Genomic DNA, 22708 nt, shown 5'->3' on the forward strand with positions numbered 1-22708 from the left:
TTTTAGACCTTTTTGAAGCTGGATATATCATTTGTTGCATGTAAATATAAATGTGGATAACGTTAGTGATAGTGACATGCTTGCTACAGTTGCGTTTCTAGAGATGAATCGGTGAAAACACGTTTTATTTCTCTGATTCACGGCTTTGTTCTAGCGCCGCTGGGCGCTCCCTCTCTTCAGTCTCTCTCTATGTCTCTCCACCATATAACGCTCTCTCTCTTCAGTCTCTCTCTATCTCTCTCCACCATATAACGCTCTCACTCTTCAGTCTCTCTCTATCTCGCTCCACCAATTAACGCTACCATGCTTTCGGGCAGTTGTTGAGGCTCCTCCGCTGAGGATTTTAAAATGAATGCGCAGTCGATATCTTCTGTAACAGACGCGATGGTGGAATCTACACATCTCAACAAATTCAACCCAAGCGTTCTTTGTTGACGTGGTTGATTCTGTTACTGTTGATCATCTGTCCGACAATCTGATTGGTCCGAACAGATCCTGTTCGGGCAATAATTGCTTCTCAACGGAGCGAGTCCAGACCGAACTTCCTGACCTCGAATTTTGTGGGCGGGGCTAAGTTCGGCTGGCATCCAGGCTAACACATTTGTACTATAAATGCTTATTTGCTGCCATCAATCAAAGAACTTCGCAAAGGGCAAGGCTTAACAGGAAATTGGCCATAACTCACTAACAGTTTGTCCAATAATAAACATACCTTTAGTCCGTCTTGAGGAATAGGCCTACACAACGATTTTAGGCATAATCCATAGAGAGCGCCAAAAATATTACAAATATGTAGTATGTATGGACGGAATTTCACCAACCCATGGTGAGTAATATCCAGGATCTGAAGTGTCATATTGATTGGTGCATGTGGGCGTGGTCTTTTTAGCATTATATGCTAAATTATGCCTTTTCTCAAGTTACTGGGGGCTAGAACATTCAATTTGTCACTATAACTGATGGTAATGTGCTAATGCTTCCCATAAAACATGATGCCATTTGGCCTGATGGTGGCGCTATAACTTAAGGCCAAAACTTTGAAATATGTATATTCCACAAGTACTTTTACTCAAGTATAATGTCTACGTTGACTCTTACGTTAAGACTCTTAACGTAACAGTAGTTTTACTTGAGCACAATATTTTAGTACTCTTTCCACCTTTTGAATAGTGAACCATGTAGCTATACTTGTATTTCTACTAAGATTAATCAAAATGTTATATTGGTTTTGCAGGCTGCTATCCACAGTGTCCCCCAACCCAGCCCTACTTTGATGAAGATACCATGAAGTGCACTGCCTGGGACCAATGTGGCTGCTATGATGACATAAACACCCATTACAGCATTGGAGAAAAGGTTCCATCGAACAACTGTTACACTTGGTAGGTGTTTTTGTCACACTATGGGCTTGGCACACAGTAAGCAATGATGCATTTGGACATGCACGCTGTGTAGTGGTGTAAAAGAACTGAGAGAGAATGCATCCTTACTCGGACTAATCAGCTTAGGCCATATCGACAGACCAATGAAATAGCCACTGACCATTGAAGCATTGCCAGTATGCAATGCATGGATGAAAATATCATACCCCAAATCACAATGGATGGAGACTGACCCGGATTTTCCACTTGGCGTCTCTGCGCTGCGTTCCGGCTGCACCACGGTTTTGTTCCGTCCTTGGCTACGCACCATACCACACCAGAAGCGACGCATCTTGCCTGCCCAACTCACAGATTTTATTGTTTTAAGTGTCCCTTCTCCTGCGACTCTCTTTCAGTCTACTTCACTTCCACTTTGTAAGCTCTGTGATGCAAGTAAGCCACACACCCCTCAGCCAGGCCAATCTTAAAACCATTATGACGTGACAAAGTGTAACTGTGTTTACACACCGGGGATGGTTTTTCGTGGCATTAATTTGCTCGTCAATATATTTTTTCAAACAGTTGTTTTGTCCCGACTACTTTCAGACAGAACGCTAATTTAACACAGCGATAAAGCGATGTTATTGTTTTTCGAAACGCGGTAGAGTTTTCTGAGCTTCTAGACATCAACCAAATAACATTGTGTTGTTTACTGATGGATCATAATACAACAACACGGAGGCTGCTGTTTGAACCATAGACTCTATAAACGGCAAACTTTGTTACTCCTTTGAAACTTGACAAAGACAGCGTTTCCCAGAGCCAATCTTTCCTTTCTTACCTTTACAATAAAGCCCTAAACATATGCTACACTCTGCATAACTGTTTACCAGATGGAACTAGAAAATGCATTTCCTGCAGAAAATGCATGGGAATGCTGAATAGCTAAATTGCTAAAGCTAAAGGATGAATAGCTTAAATCCGTATGAAGAAGTTGAAGTAGTGAGAACAGTTGAAAAAGTGGAAATCGCTTTAAAAAGTTAAAAGCTTATGCTAGACTGAATTGTTGGCTTTAAAAGTTGAATAATGACAAAAGATGTAGAACATTGTGAGGTAACTGATAATGAATAAGTAGAGAAGACTCACAAATGCAGAAATATGAAAAATCTTAAAGCTCAAATGCATTGCACTGCACTGCTGAAAAATTGGGAAAATTGTCAGAGTTGAAGATGAACTGCATTACCTAAATAAGTGAAGAGCTAAAATACATTGTTAGAAAAGCGAAGCTAAACTGTAATACTGTGAGTGTGGCTGCGGCTCTATCTATCTAGATTGTAAAATGTGAATGAATGAATACTTAATTTCGAAAAAAAACTTTGTCATTGCATAAATACAGTGTATTAACACAACAAAATTCAAGGTGCCACTCCAGACCAGTGCTTTAAAAAAATAATAACAATAATAATAATAAAATATGTAAGAAACAAACACCCCCCACCTGCAGAGCCATCCTGTCCGTTCTGTCCTCCTTTCCGTTGTCATATGGCCACTTTTGCTGCTTAGTACCTGGTGTGGAAGTCACACATACATCGGGAAATTAAACGGCGTTATTTCTGGATTAATAACATCACCTGGCGGAGCAAACAGCACGGTAATGTTTTACTGCTTTTTCCAGGTAGGAAACATTCCGTCTGGATATCTGCCACTTCCAGTGCGACTTGCCGTTTTTTAAATTGCAATAAACAGATACAAAGTATGCCAAAATAACAACATCATGATGATGATTAGTAAAAAGTCTGAATTCATACTTTATCAAAATGACAAGCAACATTTTTTTTAAATGCTTGTTTTCTGGATGGAGTTTGGATCGATCAGGGCTCTGCAAACACTGGAGCTGCTCCATAAACGCAGCAACAGAGATATCCTTTTCAGAACGTACTAGGTAGTAGTGTGTGTGTGTGTGTGTGTGTGTGTTTCTGTGTCTGTCTGGGTGTGTGTGTTTTGTGTGTGTGTGTGTGTGTGTGTGTGTGTGTGTGTGTGTGTGTGTGTGTGTGTGTGTGTGTGTGTGTGTCTGTCTGTGTATGTGCATGTGTGTGCGTGTGTGAGTGCATGTGTAGGTATGCGTGTGCGTGTGTGTTTGTGTGTGCGTATGTGTTTGAGTGAGTGAGTGATTGAGTGAGTGATGTGTGTGTGTGTGTGTGTGTGTCTGTGTGTTTGTGTGAATGTGTGTGTGTGTGTGTGCGTGTGTGTGTGTGTGTGTGTGTGTGTGTCTGTCTGTGTATGTACATGTGTGTGCATGTGTGAGTGCATGTGTAGGTATGCGTGTCTGTGTGTGTGTGGGTGTGTGTGTGGGTGTGTCTGCGTATGTGTTTGAGTGAGTGTTTGAGTGATGTGTGTGTGTGTGTGTGTGTGTGTGTGTGTGTGTGTGTGTGTGTGTGTGTGTGTGTGTGTGTGTGTCTGTGTCACTGTGTGTGTGACTATGTGTAGCTCTCTGTCTGTCTGTCTGTCTGTGTGTGTGTGTGTGTGTGTCTGTGTGTGTTTGTGTGAATGTGTCTGTGTGTGTGTGTGTGTCTGTGTCACTGTTTGTGTGACTATGTGTAGCTCTCTGTCTGTGTGTGTGTCTGTGTCACTGGGCGGGATAAACGGTTGTCTTTCAAATTCCCTCTGCACGTAATAGGATAGCGCTTACAACCAGGCAGAGCAACGAAGAAGGTAGCAGAGCTAGTTGATAGATTACACTTTTGCCGTATCCGGTCGGCAAAACTCCGAACACATCTTCCATTTTTAAGAATGATTTCTGTGCCGTTCTTTGTTCTTTTCTCAAAGAAAAGCTTAACTCCAAGTCTTCCAGAAGAACGCTGTTCGCAGCAGCAGCAACCATAAGCCCGCCCACCAACTCTATACACTCTATTGGCCTGACCAAAATTTGGTTTTTCCAGCTCGCAAGCCAACGGACTGACCCTGCTGCAAAATAAATTTGCTGCCACAAGTGTGCGTCTAGATTTCTAGGCTAGATAAACTGCGTTTCGTTGAGAAATGTGGAGGATGTTTAACATGGGATGTGAATGGAGGAAGATTTGGAACTATTGTCATTTGGAAGCTCGCCGAGCCAAATGTATAACTCATATAGCATAAATTAGTACATTGCCTGAAACTAGACAAAAATGCTCACGAAACAGCTTTTTCACAAAAACTGTAAAAGATATCAAAACACTGAGCACACCCTGAATACCTGAATATTTTGTGAGTGGTTTAAAGTTTGAATCACGTCTGTAGGTTAAAGAATGTAGGGGGAGATACATTTTGAAGCAGAAGAGGATTTGAAGGATTTGAAGCTTGCTCTCATTGACTTTAATATGTTAAATGTTTAAAAGCTTAATATTTAAAAAAGTAGAAATAGTAGAAAAAACGTTGAAGAAGTCCCATCATCTGCTGAAAGAGCTGAACATTTTAAAAGTTGAATGGTTTTAATAGTTGAATGTATACAGAAGTTACAGATGACCAAAAAATTTACGGAATAATAATAAATAAAGAACCGAATAACAATAGTGGGAATGCTGCTGAATCAGCTGAATCAACCCACTAATTACATTGACTATGAGTATTTTGCTAAAAGAAAACTCCACTAGAACTGCAAGCAGTTATGACGGGGTCCAAGCCTCCCAGCACCAGTCGCCCCCGACGCAAGTTGCCCCCGATGACCCGGAGAGCGTGTGAAAGCGGGAGCATGCAAAAGCGGGACCCTTAGCGTAACGGTGGGGAGGCTAACATCGGGAAATATTGAGAGGTGTGAGCCGCAAGGTCTGCGGTACGTTGCCGTTGCACATATCCCATTAACATTGATTGAGCAAAAGGGCCAAAACTGGTCGTTGACTATAACACTCCAACCTCAATTATAGCACCCCCTAAAGGCCGATCATCACCAAATCTGGTATATAGCCGCAGAGTGGCATGTCGAACAATAATCTCAATAATCTCTATGATTGACTGGCGAAATGCCCAATTTCGTTGAAAGAATTACACTTATCCCTTAAGAACACAAATAACCCTTGTGTTGTCCTTCGGGTCCCAGTGACCCGAAGGACAACACAAGGATTATGTACTTCCGTTTACTTTGTTGAGAATTGCTCTCTAAACAAGGGTTAATACAGCACCTTAGTTCTTGTTTGTACAGCATGTTGGTCAGCTTAAACTGTTTAAATGTGTTCTAGAAATAAACTTTACTTACTTACTTTACAAGAAACAGGGTTTAGAGAGCAATTCTCAACAAAGTAAAGGGAAGTACATAATCCTTGTGTTGTCCTTCGGGTCACTGGGACCCGAAGGACCACACAAGGGATAAAGATAAAGCACCCTGATATGGCATACTGTCTTGTATGTATATTTTTTTAATTTATGCAGATATTAAGTTCTGCTCCAATTTGTTAGCCTCGTGATTGGCTAAATACATGAATAAACTGATACAGTTAAATCAGTCATGCTTCCTGAAATGTCATCTGGCAGAGGACAATATTTACAAGCATTTTATACATAAAACACAGGGCATGGTAACTTTGCTTTGTTACTTGATGACCAGAAGGTGATTGCGTGGAGTGTCTATGGATAGTTTTAGAACAATTTGGTTTAGGGAGAGAGTTTAGTATGGTAACTTTTATAAATTTGAATCCCTCTGCCATAGTCTCTATAAATGGTTTACATTCCCTTCCTTTCTATTTCAAAGCTCCTGTACAGTCTCTGGAATAAGATGCAACTACAATGTAAACTGTAAGTAAATAAGTACATACATATACACTGACTTTATGTATTTATTAATTTAGACACACGCACACACACACACACACACACACACACATATATATATATTATATATATATATATATATACATATAAAATTGGTGAATGTTCTAAGAACATTTTAAACATTATACTCTTGATCTGCAGCTTGCACATGCTTCATTAATGGAAAAACCTACAAATATGGGGCAACCATCTACAACACCACAGACGGGCTAGGAAACTGCATCATAGCTGAGTGCGGGGCAAATGGGACCATAAACAGAAGTATGTACCCGTGCCTACCTACTACCACAGAAAGTCCTACTACCACAGAAAGTCCAACAACTACCCCTTTTGAATTCAGCACAGTTGGAAAGACAACTTCAGGTAAGAAACTCTATGCAACCACTGATCTTGCTTTCATATTCGCGATAACTGGTGGAAATGTTTTCAGACAAATGGAAATTACAAAACAAAACACAAAAAATACAAAAATGAGTAATGTGGACAATTATATGAAATTATTTCTAATATAATAATTATATATAATAATAGTTTGTCTGATTTCACCACAGTTGTTGTTACTACGTCCAAATTGGGAACCACATCCAAAACTAAACAAACAACAACAACGGGAAGTGTTGAGACAACAACACCACCACAAGTCACCACTGGCCCAGTAACAAGCTCTACCACAGCTGTTGTTGAAACTACCACCTCCGTGCCAGGTGTCACAACAACAAGCCCTGAAACAACAGTCGTAACATCAAAACCTTCTATCATTACCACAACTATTACAGTACCGTCACCCACAACTACAGAAACCACAACCAAATCTGCAGAGACAACAGAATCAGAAACCACAACAGCAAAGATTGCGACAACAAAACCACCTAAAGAAGTCACCACTGGCCCAGTAACAAGCTCTAACACAGCTGTTGTTGAAACTACCACCTCCGTGCCAGGTGTCACAACAACAAGCCCTGAAACAACAGTCGTAACATCAAAACCTTCTGTTGTTACCACAACTATTACAGTACCCTCAACAACATCTCCAGAAACCACAACCAAATATGTAGAAACAACAACATCAGAAACCACAACAGCAAAGATTGCAACAACAAAACCACCAAAAGAAGTCACCACTGGCCCAGTAACAAGCTCTACCACAGCTGTTGTTGAAACTTCCACCTCCGTGCCAGGTGTCACAACAACAAGCCCTGAAACAACAGTCGTAACATCAAAACCTTCTGTTGTTACCACAACTATTACAGTACCCTCAACAACAGCTCCAGAAACCACAACCAAATATGTAGAAACAACAACATCAGAAACCACAACAGCAAAGATTGCGACAACAACACCACCTAAAGAAGTCACCACTGGTCTAGTAACAAGCTCTACCACAGCTGTAGTTGAAACTACGACATCAGTGCCAGGTGTCACAACAAAAAGCCCTGAAACAACAGTCGTAACATCAAAACCTTCTATTGTTACCACAACTATTAAAGTACCGTCACCCACAACTACAGAAACCAGAACCAAATCTGCAGAGACAACAGAATCACAAATGACAACAGCAAAGATTGCGACAACAACACCACCTAAAGAAGTCACCACTGGACCAGTAACAAGCTCTACCACAGCTGTTGTTGAAACTACCACCTCCGTGCCAGGTGTCACAACAACAAGCCCGAAAACAACAGTCGTAACATCAAAACCTTCTGTTGTTACCACAACTATAAAAAAAAAACAGTCAAAACAAACAACAGCAAATTGAAACACAAAAAACCACCAAAAGAAGAGTCACCACTGGCCCAGTAACAAGCTCTACCACAGCTGTAGTTGAAACTACCACCTCCGTGCAAGGTGTCACAACAACAAACCCTGAAACAACAGTCGTAACATCAAAACCTTCTGTTGTTACCACAACTATTACAGTACCCTCAACAACATCTCCAGAAACCACAACCAAATACGTAGAAACAACAACATCAGAAACCACAACAGCAAAGATTGCGACAACAAAACCACCTAAAGAAGTCACCACTGGCCCAGTAACAAGCTCTACCACAGCTGTTGTTGAAACTACCACCTCCGTGCCAGGTATCACAACAACAAGCCCTGAAACAACAGTCGTAACATCAAAACCTTCTATTGTTACCACAACTATTAAAGTACCGTCACCCACAACTACAGAAACCAGAACCAAATCTGCAGAGACAACAGAATCACAAATGACAACAGCAAAGATTGCGACAACAACACCACCTAAAGAAGTCACCACTGGACCAGTAACAAGCTCTACCACAGCTGTTGTTGAAACTACCACCTCCGTGCCAGGTGTCACAACAACAAGCCCTGAAACAACAGTCGTAACATCAAAACCTTCTGTTGTTACCACAACTATTACAGTACCCTCAACAACATCTCCAGAAACCACAACCAAATATGTAGAAACAACAACATCAGAAACCACAACAGCAAAGATTGCGACAACAAAACCACCAAAAGAAGTCACCACTGGCCCAGTAACAAGCTCTACCACAGCTGTAGTTGAAACTACCACCTCCGTGCAAGGTGTCACAACAAACAAACAAAAACAACAGTCGTAACATCAAAACCTTCTGTTGTTACCACAACTATTACAGTACCCTCAACAACATCTCCAGAAACCACAACCAAATACGTAGAAACAACAACATCAGAAACCACAACAGCAAAGATTGCGACAACAAAACCACCTAAAGAAGTCACCACTGGCCCAGTAACAAGCTCTACCACAGCTGTTGTTGAAACTACCACCTCCGTGCCAGGTATCACAACAACAAGCCCTGAAACAACGTCGTGGACATCAAAACCTTCTATCGTTACCACAACTATTACAACACGTCACCCACAACTACAGAAACCACAACCAAATCTGCAGAGCCAACAGAATCAGAAACCACAACAGCAAAGATTGCGACAACAAAACCACCTAAAGAAGTCACCACTGGCCCAGTAACAAGCTCTACCACAGCTGTTGTTGAAACTACCACCTCCGTGCCAGGTGTCACAACAACAAGCCCTGAAACAACAGTCGTAACATCAAAACCTTCTGTTGTTACCACAACTATTACAGTACCCTCAACAACATCTCCAGAAACCACAACCAAATATGTAGAAACAACAACATCAGAAACCACAACAGCAAAGATTGCAACAACAAAACCACCTAAAGAAGTCACCGCTGGCCCGTAACAAGCTCTACCCGACAGCTGTTGTTGAAACTTCCACCTCCGTCGCCAGGTGTCACAACAACAAGCCCTGAAACAACAGTCGTAACATCAAAACCTTCTGTTGTTACCACAACTATTACAGTACCTTCAACAACAGCTCCAGAAACCACAACCAAATATGTAGAAACAACAACATCAGAAACCACAACAGCAAAGATTGCGACAACAACACCACCTAAAGAAGTCACCACTGGTCTAGTAACAAGCTCTACCACAGCTGTAGTTGAAACTACGACATCAGTGCCAGGTGTCACAACAAAAAGCCCTGAAACAACAGTCGGAACATCAAAACCTTCTATTGTTACCACAACTATTAAAGTACCGTCACCCACAACTACAGAAACCACAACCAAATCTGCAGAGACAACAGAATCACAAATCACAACAGCAAAGATTGCGACAACAAAACCACCAAAAGAAGTCACCACTGGCCCAGTAACAAGCTCTACCACAGCTGTAGTTGAAACTACCACCTCCGTGCAAGGTGTCACAACAACAAGCCCTGAAACAACAGTCGTAACATCAAAACCTTCTGTTGTTACCACAACTATTACAGTACCCTCAACAACATCTCCAGAAACCACAACCAAATATGTAGAAACAACAACATCAGAAACCACAACAGCAAAGATTGCAACAACAAAACCACCTAAAGAAGTCACCACTGGCCCAGTAACAAGCTCTACCACAGCTGTTGTTGAAATCTACCCCAACTCCGGCCAGGTGTCACAACAACAAGCCCTGAAACAACAGTCGTAACATCAAAACCTTCTGTTGTTACCACAACTATTACAGTACCCTCAACAACATCTCCAGAAACCACAACCAAATACGTAGAAACAACAACATCACAAACCACAACAGCAAAGATTGCGACAACAAAACCACCTAAAGAACTCACCACTGGCCCAGTAACAAGCTCTACCACAGCTGTTGTTGAAACTACCAACTCCGTGCCAGGTGTCACAACAACAAGCCCTGAAACAACAGTCGTAACATCAAAACCTTCTGTTGTTACCACAACTATTACAGTACCCTCAACAACATCTCCAGAAACCACAACCAAATACGTAGAAACAACAACATCAGAAACCACAACAGCAAAGATTGCGACAACAAAACCACCTAAAGAACTCACCACTGGCCCAGTAACAAGCTCTACCACAGCTGTTGTTGAAACTACCACCTCCGTGCCAGGTGTCACAACAACAAGCCCTGAAACAACAGTCGTAACATCAAAACCTTCTGTTGTTTCCACAACTATTACAGTACCCTCAACAACATCTCCAGAAACCACAACCAAATATGTAGAAACAACAACATCAGAAACCACAACAGCAAAGATTGCGACAACAAAACCACCTAAAGAAGTCACCACTGGCCCAGTAACAAGATCTACCACAGCTGTAGTTGAAACTACCACCTCCGTGCAAGGTGTCACAACAACAAGCCCTGAAACAACAGTCGTAACATCAAAACCTTCTGTTGTTACCACAACTATTACAGTACCCTCAACAACATCTCCAGCAACCACAACCAAATACGTAGAAACAACAACATCAGAAACCACAACAGCAAAGATTGCGACAACAAAACCACCTAAAGAAGTCACCACTGGCCCAGTAACAAGCTCTACCACAGCTGTTGTTGAAACTACCACCTCCGTGCCAGGTGTCACAACAACAAGCCCCGAAACAACAGTCGTAACATCAAAACCTTCTGTTGTTACCACAACTATTACAGTACCCTCAACAACGTCTCCAGAAACCACAACAAAATACGTAGAAACAACAACATCAGAAACCACAACAGCAAAGATTGCGACAACAAAACCACCTAAAGAAGTCACCACTGGCCCAGTAACAAGCTCTACCACAGCTGTTGTTGAAACTACCACCTCCGTGCCAGGTGTCACAACAACAAGCCCTGAAACAACAGTCGTAACATCAAAACCTACTGTTGTTACCACAACTATTACAGTACCGTCACCCACAACTACAGAAACCACAACCAAATCTGCAGAGACAACAGAATCAGAAACCACAACAGCAAAGATTGCGACAACAAAACCACCTAAAGAAGTCACCACTGGCCCAGTAACAAGCTCTACCACAGCTGTTGTGGAAACTACCACCTCCGTGCCAGGTGTCACAACAACAAGCCCTGAAACAACAGTCGTAACATCAAAACCTTCTGTTGTTACCACAACTATTACAGTACCCTCAACAACATCTCCAGAAACCACAACCAAATATGTAGAAACAACAACATCAGAAACCACAACAGCAAAGATTGCAACAACAAAACCACCTAAAGAACTCACCACTGGCCCAGTAACAAGCTCTACCACAGCTGTTGTTGAAACTACCACCTCCGGTGCTGGCGTCACAACAACAAGCCCTGGAAACAACAGTCGTAACATCAAAACCTTCTGTTGTTACCACAACTATTACAGTACCCTCAACAACATCTCCAGAAACCACAACCAAATATGTAGAAACAACAACATCAGAAACCACAACAGCAAAGATTGCGACAACAAAACCACCTAAAGAAGTCACCACTGGCCCAGTAACAAGCTCTACCACAGCTGTTGTTGAAACTACCACCTCCGTGCCAGGTGTCACAACAACAAGCCCTGAAACAACAGTCGTAACATCAAAACCTTCTGTTGTTACCACAACTATTACAGTACCCTCAACAACATCTCCAGAAACCACAACCAAATATGTAGAAACAACAACATCAGAAACCACAACAGCAAAGATTGCAACAACAAAACCACCTAAAGAACTCACCACTGGCCCAGTAACAAGCTCTACCACAGCTGTTGTTGAAACTTCCACCTCCGTGCCAGGTGTCACAACAACAAGCCCTGAAACAACAGTCGTAACATCAAAACCTTCTGTTGTTACCACAACTATTACAGTACCCTCAACAACATCTCCAGAAACCACAACCAAATATGTAGAAACAACAACATCAGAAACCACAACAGCAAAGATTGCGAACAAAACCACCTAAAGAAGTCACCACTGGCCCAGTAACAAGCTCTACCACAGCTGTTGTTGAAACTACCACCTCCGTGCCAGGTGTCACAACAACAAGCCCTGAAACAACAGTCGTAACATCAAAACCTTCTGTTGTTACCACAACTATTACAGTACCCTCAACAACATCTCCAGAAACCACAACCAAATATGTAGAAACAACAACATCAGAAACCACAACAGCAAAGATTGCGACAACAAAACCACCTAAAGAAGTCACCACTGGCCCAGTAACAAGCTCTACCACAGCTGTTGTTGAAACTACCACCTCCGTGCCAGGTGTCACAACAACAAGCCCTGAAACAACAGTCGTAACATCAAAACCTTCTGTTGTTACCACAACTATTACAGTACCCTCAACAACATCTCCAGAAACCACAACCAAATATGTAGAAACAACAACATCAGAAACCACAACAGCAAAGATTGCAACAACAAAACCACCTAAAGAACTCACCACTGGCCCAGTAACAAGCTCTACCACAGCTGTTGTTGAAACTACCACCTCCGTGCCAGGTGTCACATCAACAAGCCCTGAAACAACAGTCGTAACATCAAAACCTTCTGTTGTTACCACAACTATTACAGTACCCTCAACAACATCTCCAGAAACCACAACCAAATATGTAGAAACAACAACATCAGAAACCACAACAGCAAAGATTGCGACAACAAAACCACCTACAGAAGTCACCACTGGCCCAGTAACAAGCTCTACCACAGCTGTTGTTGAAACTACCACCTCCGTGCCAGGTGTCACAACAACAAGCCCTGAAACAACAGTCGTAACATCAAAACCTTCTATTGTTACCACAACTATTACAGTACCGTCACCCACAACTACAGAAACCACAACCAAATCTGCAGAGACAACAGAATCAGAAACCACAACAGCAAAGATTGCCACAACAAAACCACCTAAAGAAGTCACCACTGGCCCAGTAACAAGCTCTACCACAGCTGTTGTTGAAACTACCACCTCCGTGCCAGGTGTCACAACAACAAGCCCTGAAACAACAGTCGTAACATCAAAACCTTCTGTTGTTACCACAACTATTACAGTACCCTCAACAACATCTCCAGAAACCACAACCAAATATGTAGAAACAACAACATCAGAAACCACAACAGCAAAGATTGCGACAACAAAACCACCTAAAGAAGTCACCACTGGCCCAGTAACAAGCTCTACCACAGCTGTTGTTGAAACTACCACCTCCGTGCCAGGTGTCACAACAACAAGCCCTGAAACAACAGTCGTAACATCAAAACCTTCTGTTGTTACCACAACTATTACAGTACCCTCAACAACATCTCCAGAAACCACAACCAAATATGTAGAAACAACAACATCAGAAACCACAACAGCAAAGATTGCGACAACAAAACCACCTAAAGAAGTCACCACTGGCCCAGTAACAAGCTCTACCACAGCTGTTGTTGAAACTACCACCTCCGTACGCTGGGTACAACAACAAGCCCTGAAACAACAGTCGTAACATCAAAACCTTCTATTGTTACCACAACTATTACAGTACCGTCACCAACAACTACAGAAACCACAACCAAATCTGAAGAGACAACAGAATCAGAAACCACTACAGCAAAGATTGCGACAACAAAACCATCTAAAGAAGTCACCACTGGCCCAGTAACAAGCTCTACCACAGCTGTTGTTGAAACTACCACCTCCGTGCCAGGTGTCACAACAACAAGCCCTGAAACAACAGTCGTAACATCAAAACCTTCTGTTGTTACCACAACAATTACAGTACCCCCAACAACATCTCCAGAAACGACAACCAAATATGTAGAAACAACAACATCAGAAACCACAACAGCAAAGATTGCGACAACGAAACCACCTAAAGAAGTCACCACTGGCCCAGTAACAAGCTCTACCACAGCTGTTGTTGAAACTACCACCTCCGTGCCAGGTGTCACAACAACAAGCCCTGAAACAACAGTCGTAACATCAAAACCTTCTATTGTTACCACAACTATTACAGTACCGTCACCCACAACTACAGAAACCACAACCAAATCTGCAGAGACAACAGAATCAGAAACCACAACAGCAAAGATTGCGACAACAAAACCACCTAAAGAAGTCACCACTGGCCCAGTAACAAGCTCTACCACAGCTGTTGTTGAAACTACCACCTCTGTGCCAGGTGTCACAACAACAAGCCCTGAAACAACAGTCCTACCATCAAAACCTTCTGTTGTTACCACAACTATTACAGTACCCTCAACAACATCTCCAGAAACCACAACCAAATATGTAGAAACAACAACATCAGAAACCACAACCTCAAAGATTGCGACAACAAAACCACCTAAAGAAGTCACCACTGGCCCAGTAACAAGCTCTACCACAGCTGTTGTTGAAACTACCACCTCCGTGCCAGGTGTCACAACAACAAGCCCTGAAACAACAGTCGTACATCAAAACCTTCTTTGTTACCTGTTGTTACAACAATTACAGTACCCTCAACAACATCTCCAGAAACCACAACCAAATATGTAGAAACAACAACATCAGAAACCACAACAGCAAAGATTGCGACAACAAAACCACCTAAAGAAGTCACCACTGGCCCAGTAACAAGCTCTACCACAGCTGTTGTTGAAACTACCACCTCCGTGCCAGGTGTCACAACAACAAGCCCTGAAACAACAGTCGTAACATCAAAACCTTCTATTGTTACCACAACTATTACAGTACCGTCACCAACAACTACAGAAACCACAACCAAATATGTAGAAACAACAACATCAGAAACCACAACCTCAAAGATTGCGACAACAAAACCACCTAAAGAAGTCACCACTGGCCCAGTAACAAGCTCTACCACAGCTGTTGTTGAAACTACCACCTCCGTGCCAGGTGTCACAACAACAAGCCCTGAAACAACAGTCGTAACATCAAAACCTTCTGTTGTTACCACAACTATTACAGTACCCTCAACAACATCTCCAGAAACCACAACCAAATATGTAGAAACAACAACATCAGAAACCACAACAGCAAAGATTGCGACAACAAAACCACCTAAAGAAGTCACCACTGGCCCAGTAACAAGCTCTACCACAGCTGTTGTTGAAACTACCACCTCCGTGCCAGGTGTCACAACAACAAGCCCTGAAACAACAGTCGTAACATCAAAACCTTCTATTGTTACCACAACTATTACAGTACCGTCACCCACAACTACAGAAACCACAACCAAATCTGCAGAGACAACAGAATCAGAAACCACAACAGCAAAGATTGCGACAACAAAACCACCTAAAGAAGTCACCACTGGCCCAGTAACAAGCTCTACCACAGCTGTTGTTGAAACTACCACCTCCGTGCCAGGTGTCACAACAACAAGCCCTGAAACAACAGTCGTAACATCAAAACCTTCTATTGTTACCACAACTATTACAGTACCGTCACCCACAACTACAGAAACCACAACCAAATCTGCAGAGACAACAGAATCAGAAACCACAACAGCAAAGATTGCGACAACAAAACCACCTAAAGAAGTCACCACTGGCCCGGTAACAAGCTCTACCACAGCTGTTGTTGAAACTACCACCTCTGTGCCAGGTGTCACAACAACAAACCCTGAAACAACAGTCGTAACATCAAAACCTTCTGTTGTTACCACAACTATTACAGTACCCTCAACAACATCTCCAGAAACCACAACCAAATATGTAGAAACAACAACATCAGAAACCACAACAGCAAAGATTGCGACATCACCACCTAATGAAGTCACCACTGGCCCAGTAACAAGCTCTACCACAGCTGTTGTTGAAACTACCACCTCCGTGCCAGGTGTCACAACAACAAGCCCTGAAACAACAGTCGTGACATCAAAACCTTCTGTTGTTACCACAACAATTACAGTACCCTCAACAACATCTCCAGAAACCACAACCAAATATGTAGAAACAACAACATCAGAAACCACAACAGCAAAGATTGCGACAACAAAACCACCTAAAGAAGTCACCACTGGCCCAGTAACAAGCTCTACCACAGCTGTTGTTGAAACTACCACCTCCGTGCCAGGTGTCACAACAACAAGCCCTGAAACAACAGTCGTAACATCAAAACCTTCTATTGTTACCACAACTATTACAGTACCGTCACCAACAACTACAGAAACCACAACCAAATATGTAGACAAAAACATCAGAAACCACAACCGCAAAGATTGCGACAACAAAACCACAAAGAAGTCACCATCCAGTAACAAGCTCTACCACACTGTTGCTTCACCTCCTCGGTGTACAACAAAAGCCTAAAATGTAACATCAAAACCTTCTGTTACCACAACTATTACAGTACCACCCACAACTACAAAACCACAACCAAATCTGCAGAACAACAATCAGAACCACAACAGCAAAGATTGCGACAACAAAACCACCTAAAGAAGTCACCACTGGCCCGGTAACAAGCTTCTACCACAGCTGTTGTTGAAACTACCACCTCCGTGCCAGGTGTCACAACAACAAGCCCTGAAACAACAGTCGTAACATCAAAACCTTCTTGTTACCACAACTATTACAGTACCCTCAACAACATCTACAGAAACCACAACCAAATATGTAGAAACAACAACATCAGAAACCACAACAGCAAAGTGCGACAACACACCTAAAGAAGTCACCACTGGCCCGGAACAAGCTCTACCACACTGTTGTTGAACTACCACCTCCGTGCCAGGTGTCACAACAACAAGCCCTAACATCTAACATCAAACCTCTATTGTTACCACAATATATACCCCACCACAACTACAGAAACCACAACCAAATATGAAGACAACAGATCAGAAACCACAACAGCAAAGATTGCGACAACAAAACCATCTAAAGAAGTCACCACTGGCCCAGTAACAAGCTCTACCACAGCTGTTGTTGAAACTACCACCTCCGTGCCAGGTGTCACAACAACAAGCCCTGAAACAACAGTCGTAACATCAAAACCTTCTATTGTTACCACAACTATTACAGTACCCTCAACAACATCTCCAGAAACCACAACCAAATATGTTGAAAAACAACAGATCAGAAACCACAACAGCAAAGATTGCGACAACAAAACCACCTAAAGAAGTCACCACTGGCCCAGTAACAAGCTCTACCACAGCTGTTGTTGAAACTACCACCTCCGTGCCAGGTTCACAACAACAAGCCCTGAAACAACATCGTAACATCAAACCTTCTGTTGTTACCCCAACATTACAGTACCCTCAACAACATCTCCAGAAACCACAACCAAATATGTAGAACACAAATCAGAAACCACAACAGCAAAGTTAGCAACAAAACCACCTAAAGAAGTCACCACTGGTCCAGTACAAGCTCTACCACAGCTGTTGTTGAACTACCACCTCGCCAGGTGTCACAACAACAAGCCCTGAAACAACAGTCGTAACATCAAAACCTTCTGTTGTCACCACAACTATTACAGTACCCTCAACAACATCTCCAGAAACCACAACCAAATATGTAGAAACAACAACATCAGAAACCACAACAGCAAAGATTGCGACAACAAAACCACCTAAAGAAGTCACCACTGGCCCGGAAACAAGCTCTACCACAGCTGTTGTTGAAACTACCACCTCCGTGCCAGGTGTCACAACAACAAGCCCTGAAACAACAGTCGGTAACATCAAAACCTTCTATTGTTACCACAACTATTACAGTACCGTCACCCACAACTACAGAAACCACAACCAAATCTGAAGAGACAACAGAATCAGAAACCACAACAGCAAAGATGCGACAACAAAACCACTCTAAAGAAAAGTCACCACTGGCCCAGTAACAAGCTCTACCACAGCTGTTGTTGAAACTACCACCTCCGTGCCAGGTGTCACAACAACAAGCCCTGAAACAACAGTCGTTAACATCAAAACCTTCTGTTTTACCCACAACTATTACAGTACCCTCAACAACATCTCCAGAAACCACAACCAAATATTGAAAAACAACATCAGAAACCACAACAGCAAAGATTGCCACAACAAAACCACCTAAAGAAGTCACCACTGGCCCAGTAACAAGCTCTACCACAGCTGTTGTTGAAACTACCACCTCCGTGCCAGGTGTCGCAACAACAAGCCCCGGAAACAACACTCCGTAACATCAAAACCTTCTGTTGTTACCACAACAATTACAGTACCCTCAACAACATCTCCAGAAACCACAACCAAATTGTAGAAACAACAACATCAGAAACCACAACAGCAAAGATTGCGACAACAAAACCACCTAAAGAAGTCACCACTGGCCCAGTAACAAGCTCTACCACAGCTGTTGTTGAAACTACCACCTCCGTGCCAGGTGTCACAACAACAAGCCCTGAAACAACAGTCGTAACATCAAAACCTTCTGTTGTTACCACAACTATTACAGTACCCTCAACAACATCTCCAGAAACCACAACCAAATACGTAGAAACAACAACATCAGAAACCACAACAGCAAAGATTAGGACAAAAAAACACCTAAAGAAGTCACCACTGGCCCGGTAACAAGCTCTACCACAGCTGTTGTTGAAACTACCACCTCCGTGCCAGGTGTCACAACAACAAAGCCCTGAAACAACAGTCGGTAACATCAAAACCTTCTGTTGTTACCACAACTATTACAGTACCCTCAACAACATCTCCAGAAACCACAACCAAATATGTAGAAACAACAACATCAGAAACCACAACAGCAAAGTTGCGACAACAACACCACCTAAAGAAGTCACCACTGGCCGCAGTAACAAGCTCTACCACAGCTGTTGTTGAAACTACCACCTCCGTTGCCAGGTGTCACAACAAAGCCCTGGAACAACAGTCGTAACATCAAAACCTTCTGTTGTTACCCGCAACTATTACAGTACCCTCAACAACATCTCCAGAACCACAACCAAATGCGTGAAAAACAACATCAGAAACCACAACAAAGCAAAGATTACGAAACAAAACCACCTAAAGAAGTCACCACTGGCCCAGTAACAAGCTCTACCTCTGCTGTTGTTGAAACTACCACCTCCGTGCCAGGTGTCACAACAACAAGCCCTGAAACAACAGTCTTAACATCAAAACCTTCTGTTGTCACCACAACTATTACAGTACCCTCAACAACATCTCCAGAAACCACAACCAAATATGTAGAAACAACAACATCAGAAACCACAACAGCAAAGATTGCGACAACACCACCACCTCAAGAAGTCACCACTGGTCTAGTAACAAGCTCTACCACAGCTGTAGTTGAAACTACGACATCAGTGCCAGTTGTCACAACAACAAGCCCTGAAACAACAGTCGTAACATCAAAACCTTCTATTGTTACCACAACTATTAAAGTACCGTCACCCACAACTACAGAAACCACAACCAAATCTGCAGAGACAACAGAATTACAAACCACAACAGCAAAGATTGCCACAACAAAACCACCTAAAGAAGTCACCACTGGCCCAGTAACAAGCTCTACCACAGCTGTTGTTGAAACTACCACCTCAGTGCCAGGTGTCACAACAACAAGCCCTGAAACAACAGTCGTAACATCAAAACCTTCTGTTGTTACCACAACTATTAAAGAACCGTCACCCACATCTACAGAAACCACAACCAAATCTGCAGAGACAACAGAATCAGAACCCACAACAGCAAAGATTGCGACAACAAAACCACCTAAAGAAGTCACCACTGGCCCAGTAACAAGCTCTACCACAGCTGTTGTTGAAACTACCACCTCCGTGCCAGGTGTCACAACAACAAGCCCTGAAACAACAGTCGTAACATCAAAACCTTCTGTTGTTACCACAACTATTACAGTACCCTCAACAACATCTCCAGAAACCACAACCAAATATGTAGAAACAACAACATCAGAAACCACAACAGCAAAGATTTTGACAACAAAACCACCTAAAGAAGTCACCACCGGCCCAGTAACAAGCTCTATCACAGCTGTTGTTGAAACTACAACCTTAGTGCCAGGTGTCACATCAGCAAGCCCAGAGACAACAGTTGGTGAAGTCACAGGAAAACCACAATCAACAACTGTAATTACTAAACCTCTTTTGGAAACAACAACTAGTGTGGCTTCAACTGTAACTACAGGAGCAACAGCTAAAGCTACAACTTCCATTGGCCCAATAACACAGACTCTTCCAGGCAGCACAACTGTTTACACTACCCTATCAGCCAGGACCACAGTTGTTTCTACACCATCACTGTTTACCACAACTACATCAATATGTGTGTGCATTGTCAATGGGACTTCACACCATCCTGGTAGGTGATCATTCATTTCTTAAAATTTTTACCTAAATCTTGTTTTTTTCATTACCTTCTAAGCATAGAAGGTTGCAGAGATTCTTTTTGTTTTTGCTTTTTCAGATCATTTAATTTTTACTCATCTCATTCCAAGTTCTAAAATTAAATTAGTCCTTAAGCCTAAAGTCTTTTTTTCTCTTTTGCATCATGCTATTGTTCACACAATTCAGACATTGATTTAACAGTGAACTTCCGTCCATTATCATTTGTACAATTTTGCACAGAAGCGCATTTTCATTTTGTGCAATGAATGTGTGTATTCTCCTACAGTAAGGATTTGATAGACATGTCAAAATCAGTTAAGCTTGGTTTTCATTGATAAAACAGTTTACAACATAGCATTTCTGTAGAATCCATGGCCAACGCTAAGCAATTGCACATTTTAGTTTAGTGTTGTTTTTCTTAATGTTTTCCCATATTTTGCTATTCATGCAAACTCTGTCCAAACACTAATTGCAGTTTGTTTTTTATTCATTTTCACAAATATATACATTTAATAGTACACACAACATTAACACACTACCCTATACACAGACATTTTCAAAAGATTAAATTATCTCCCACAAAAGAACTATTATGTAATAATTGAGCATTGGTGGAGAGCCCCTTCAGCTCGTGGCTCTAAAAACTGCGGGCGCCTTGATCTTGTGAGGTTATTGTTGTCCACGTGTGCATGACGTCAGAGCAAGTCGGGATCAAGACAGACACAAATCTCAACGGCATGCATTGGGTGGTGATAGCCGGTGATCAATTCTGCGAGGCCTGACTCATGTTGAATGGGCCTATTATATCTGTGCAGCTAATCAGTAGGCGCACTCTCAGTCAGCAGTGGGAAGAAAAGCAGACCCAGAAACCACACACACACACACACACACACACACACACATACACACACACACACACACACACACACACACCCTGTGATACTTGAGAGAATAAAAACAAAACTATGAAAAGTTGCTACAGAGCTGACAGTTACCTGAACACTGATCCAGCTGTGTCCAGCTGCCGTCTGAACTAATCATTACCAAAATGTTTATAAATATAATATTAATAGTATAGTCTGTTCTCTGGTAAATCAGCATCAAACCCAAATGGAAAGCATTTTGTTTTTACAGTTTTTAACCAGGATAAAAATCTGTAGAATTTACTGCAATCTTTTTGCTTATAAGGTGATACACAATATTGTTTTTAAAATAACAAAGAATGTTTTGGTTTAAAATCTGCAAAAAATCTGCGGTTTCATCGGAATTCTGCAGAATCCGTGTGGGCCTGCTCATGATTATCTACTATATAGTCCTGAATTCAGAGATATACAGGAATTGCTTTTATTTGGTATATTAAACTTGTATCTCCACTCTGATTTTCACAGGTGACTTGGTGTATAATGTCACTGATGGCTTAGGATGGTGTTATGTTGCATATTGCAATGCATCTTGTAACGTTGATCCGCAATCCAGTCTATGTCCCACAACACAACCCAGCACAACCGCACATTCTACCACTGCAGTGATTGGCACCACTACAAAGGCAACAATTTCTTCCACCACAACTATTCCTACCTCTTCTTCCACTCCATCAACAACCCCATCTACAACTATCGCGGACTGCAATGATGTGAATCCACCAAGAAAGGTGTGATATAGATACAATTTATTTTTATTCAGGATTGTGTTTCCAAAAGACTTGCATTTTAGCATTGTATTTACCAGTAGCCGCTTAGTGTCCAGGAACACACCTATGGGGACTTTTCAGTTAAACCTAAAGGGATACTTTGCCAATATTCAACCAACTTTGTATCATAATAATATTGGTAGTATGTATAAATGAACTATGTTAAACTTCATTACATCTTAACAGTGCCCAGATTTCCCTACAAACAG

At 42.1% G+C, this 22708-nt stretch overlaps 1 protein-coding gene across 1 annotated transcript in view; it reads left to right on the forward strand.

Annotated features, from left to right (window-relative positions):
- The window catches only part of LOC120555948 (mucin-5AC-like), an 81244-nt gene that overhangs the window by 39724 nt on the left and 18812 nt on the right, over positions 1 to 22708 (forward strand). The window contains exons 28-36 of the mRNA XM_039795168.1: positions 1235 to 1382; positions 6082 to 6125; positions 6303 to 6455; positions 7175 to 7813; positions 9975 to 10173; positions 14910 to 16005; positions 16240 to 16491; positions 19376 to 20783; positions 22198 to 22460. Coding sequence (XP_039651102.1) covers positions 1235 to 1382; positions 6082 to 6125; positions 6303 to 6455; positions 7175 to 7813; positions 9975 to 10173; positions 14910 to 16005; positions 16240 to 16491; positions 19376 to 20783; positions 22198 to 22460 — 4202 coding nt within the window. The remainder of the gene's footprint in view (positions 1 to 1234; positions 1383 to 6081; positions 6126 to 6302; positions 6456 to 7174; positions 7814 to 9974; positions 10174 to 14909; positions 16006 to 16239; positions 16492 to 19375; positions 20784 to 22197; positions 22461 to 22708) is intronic.

This window comes from Perca fluviatilis, chromosome 3 (assembly GCF_010015445.1).
Source record: "Perca fluviatilis chromosome 3, GENO_Pfluv_1.0, whole genome shotgun sequence".
Classification (NCBI taxonomy): Eukaryota; Metazoa; Chordata; class Actinopteri; order Perciformes; family Percidae; genus Perca; species Perca fluviatilis.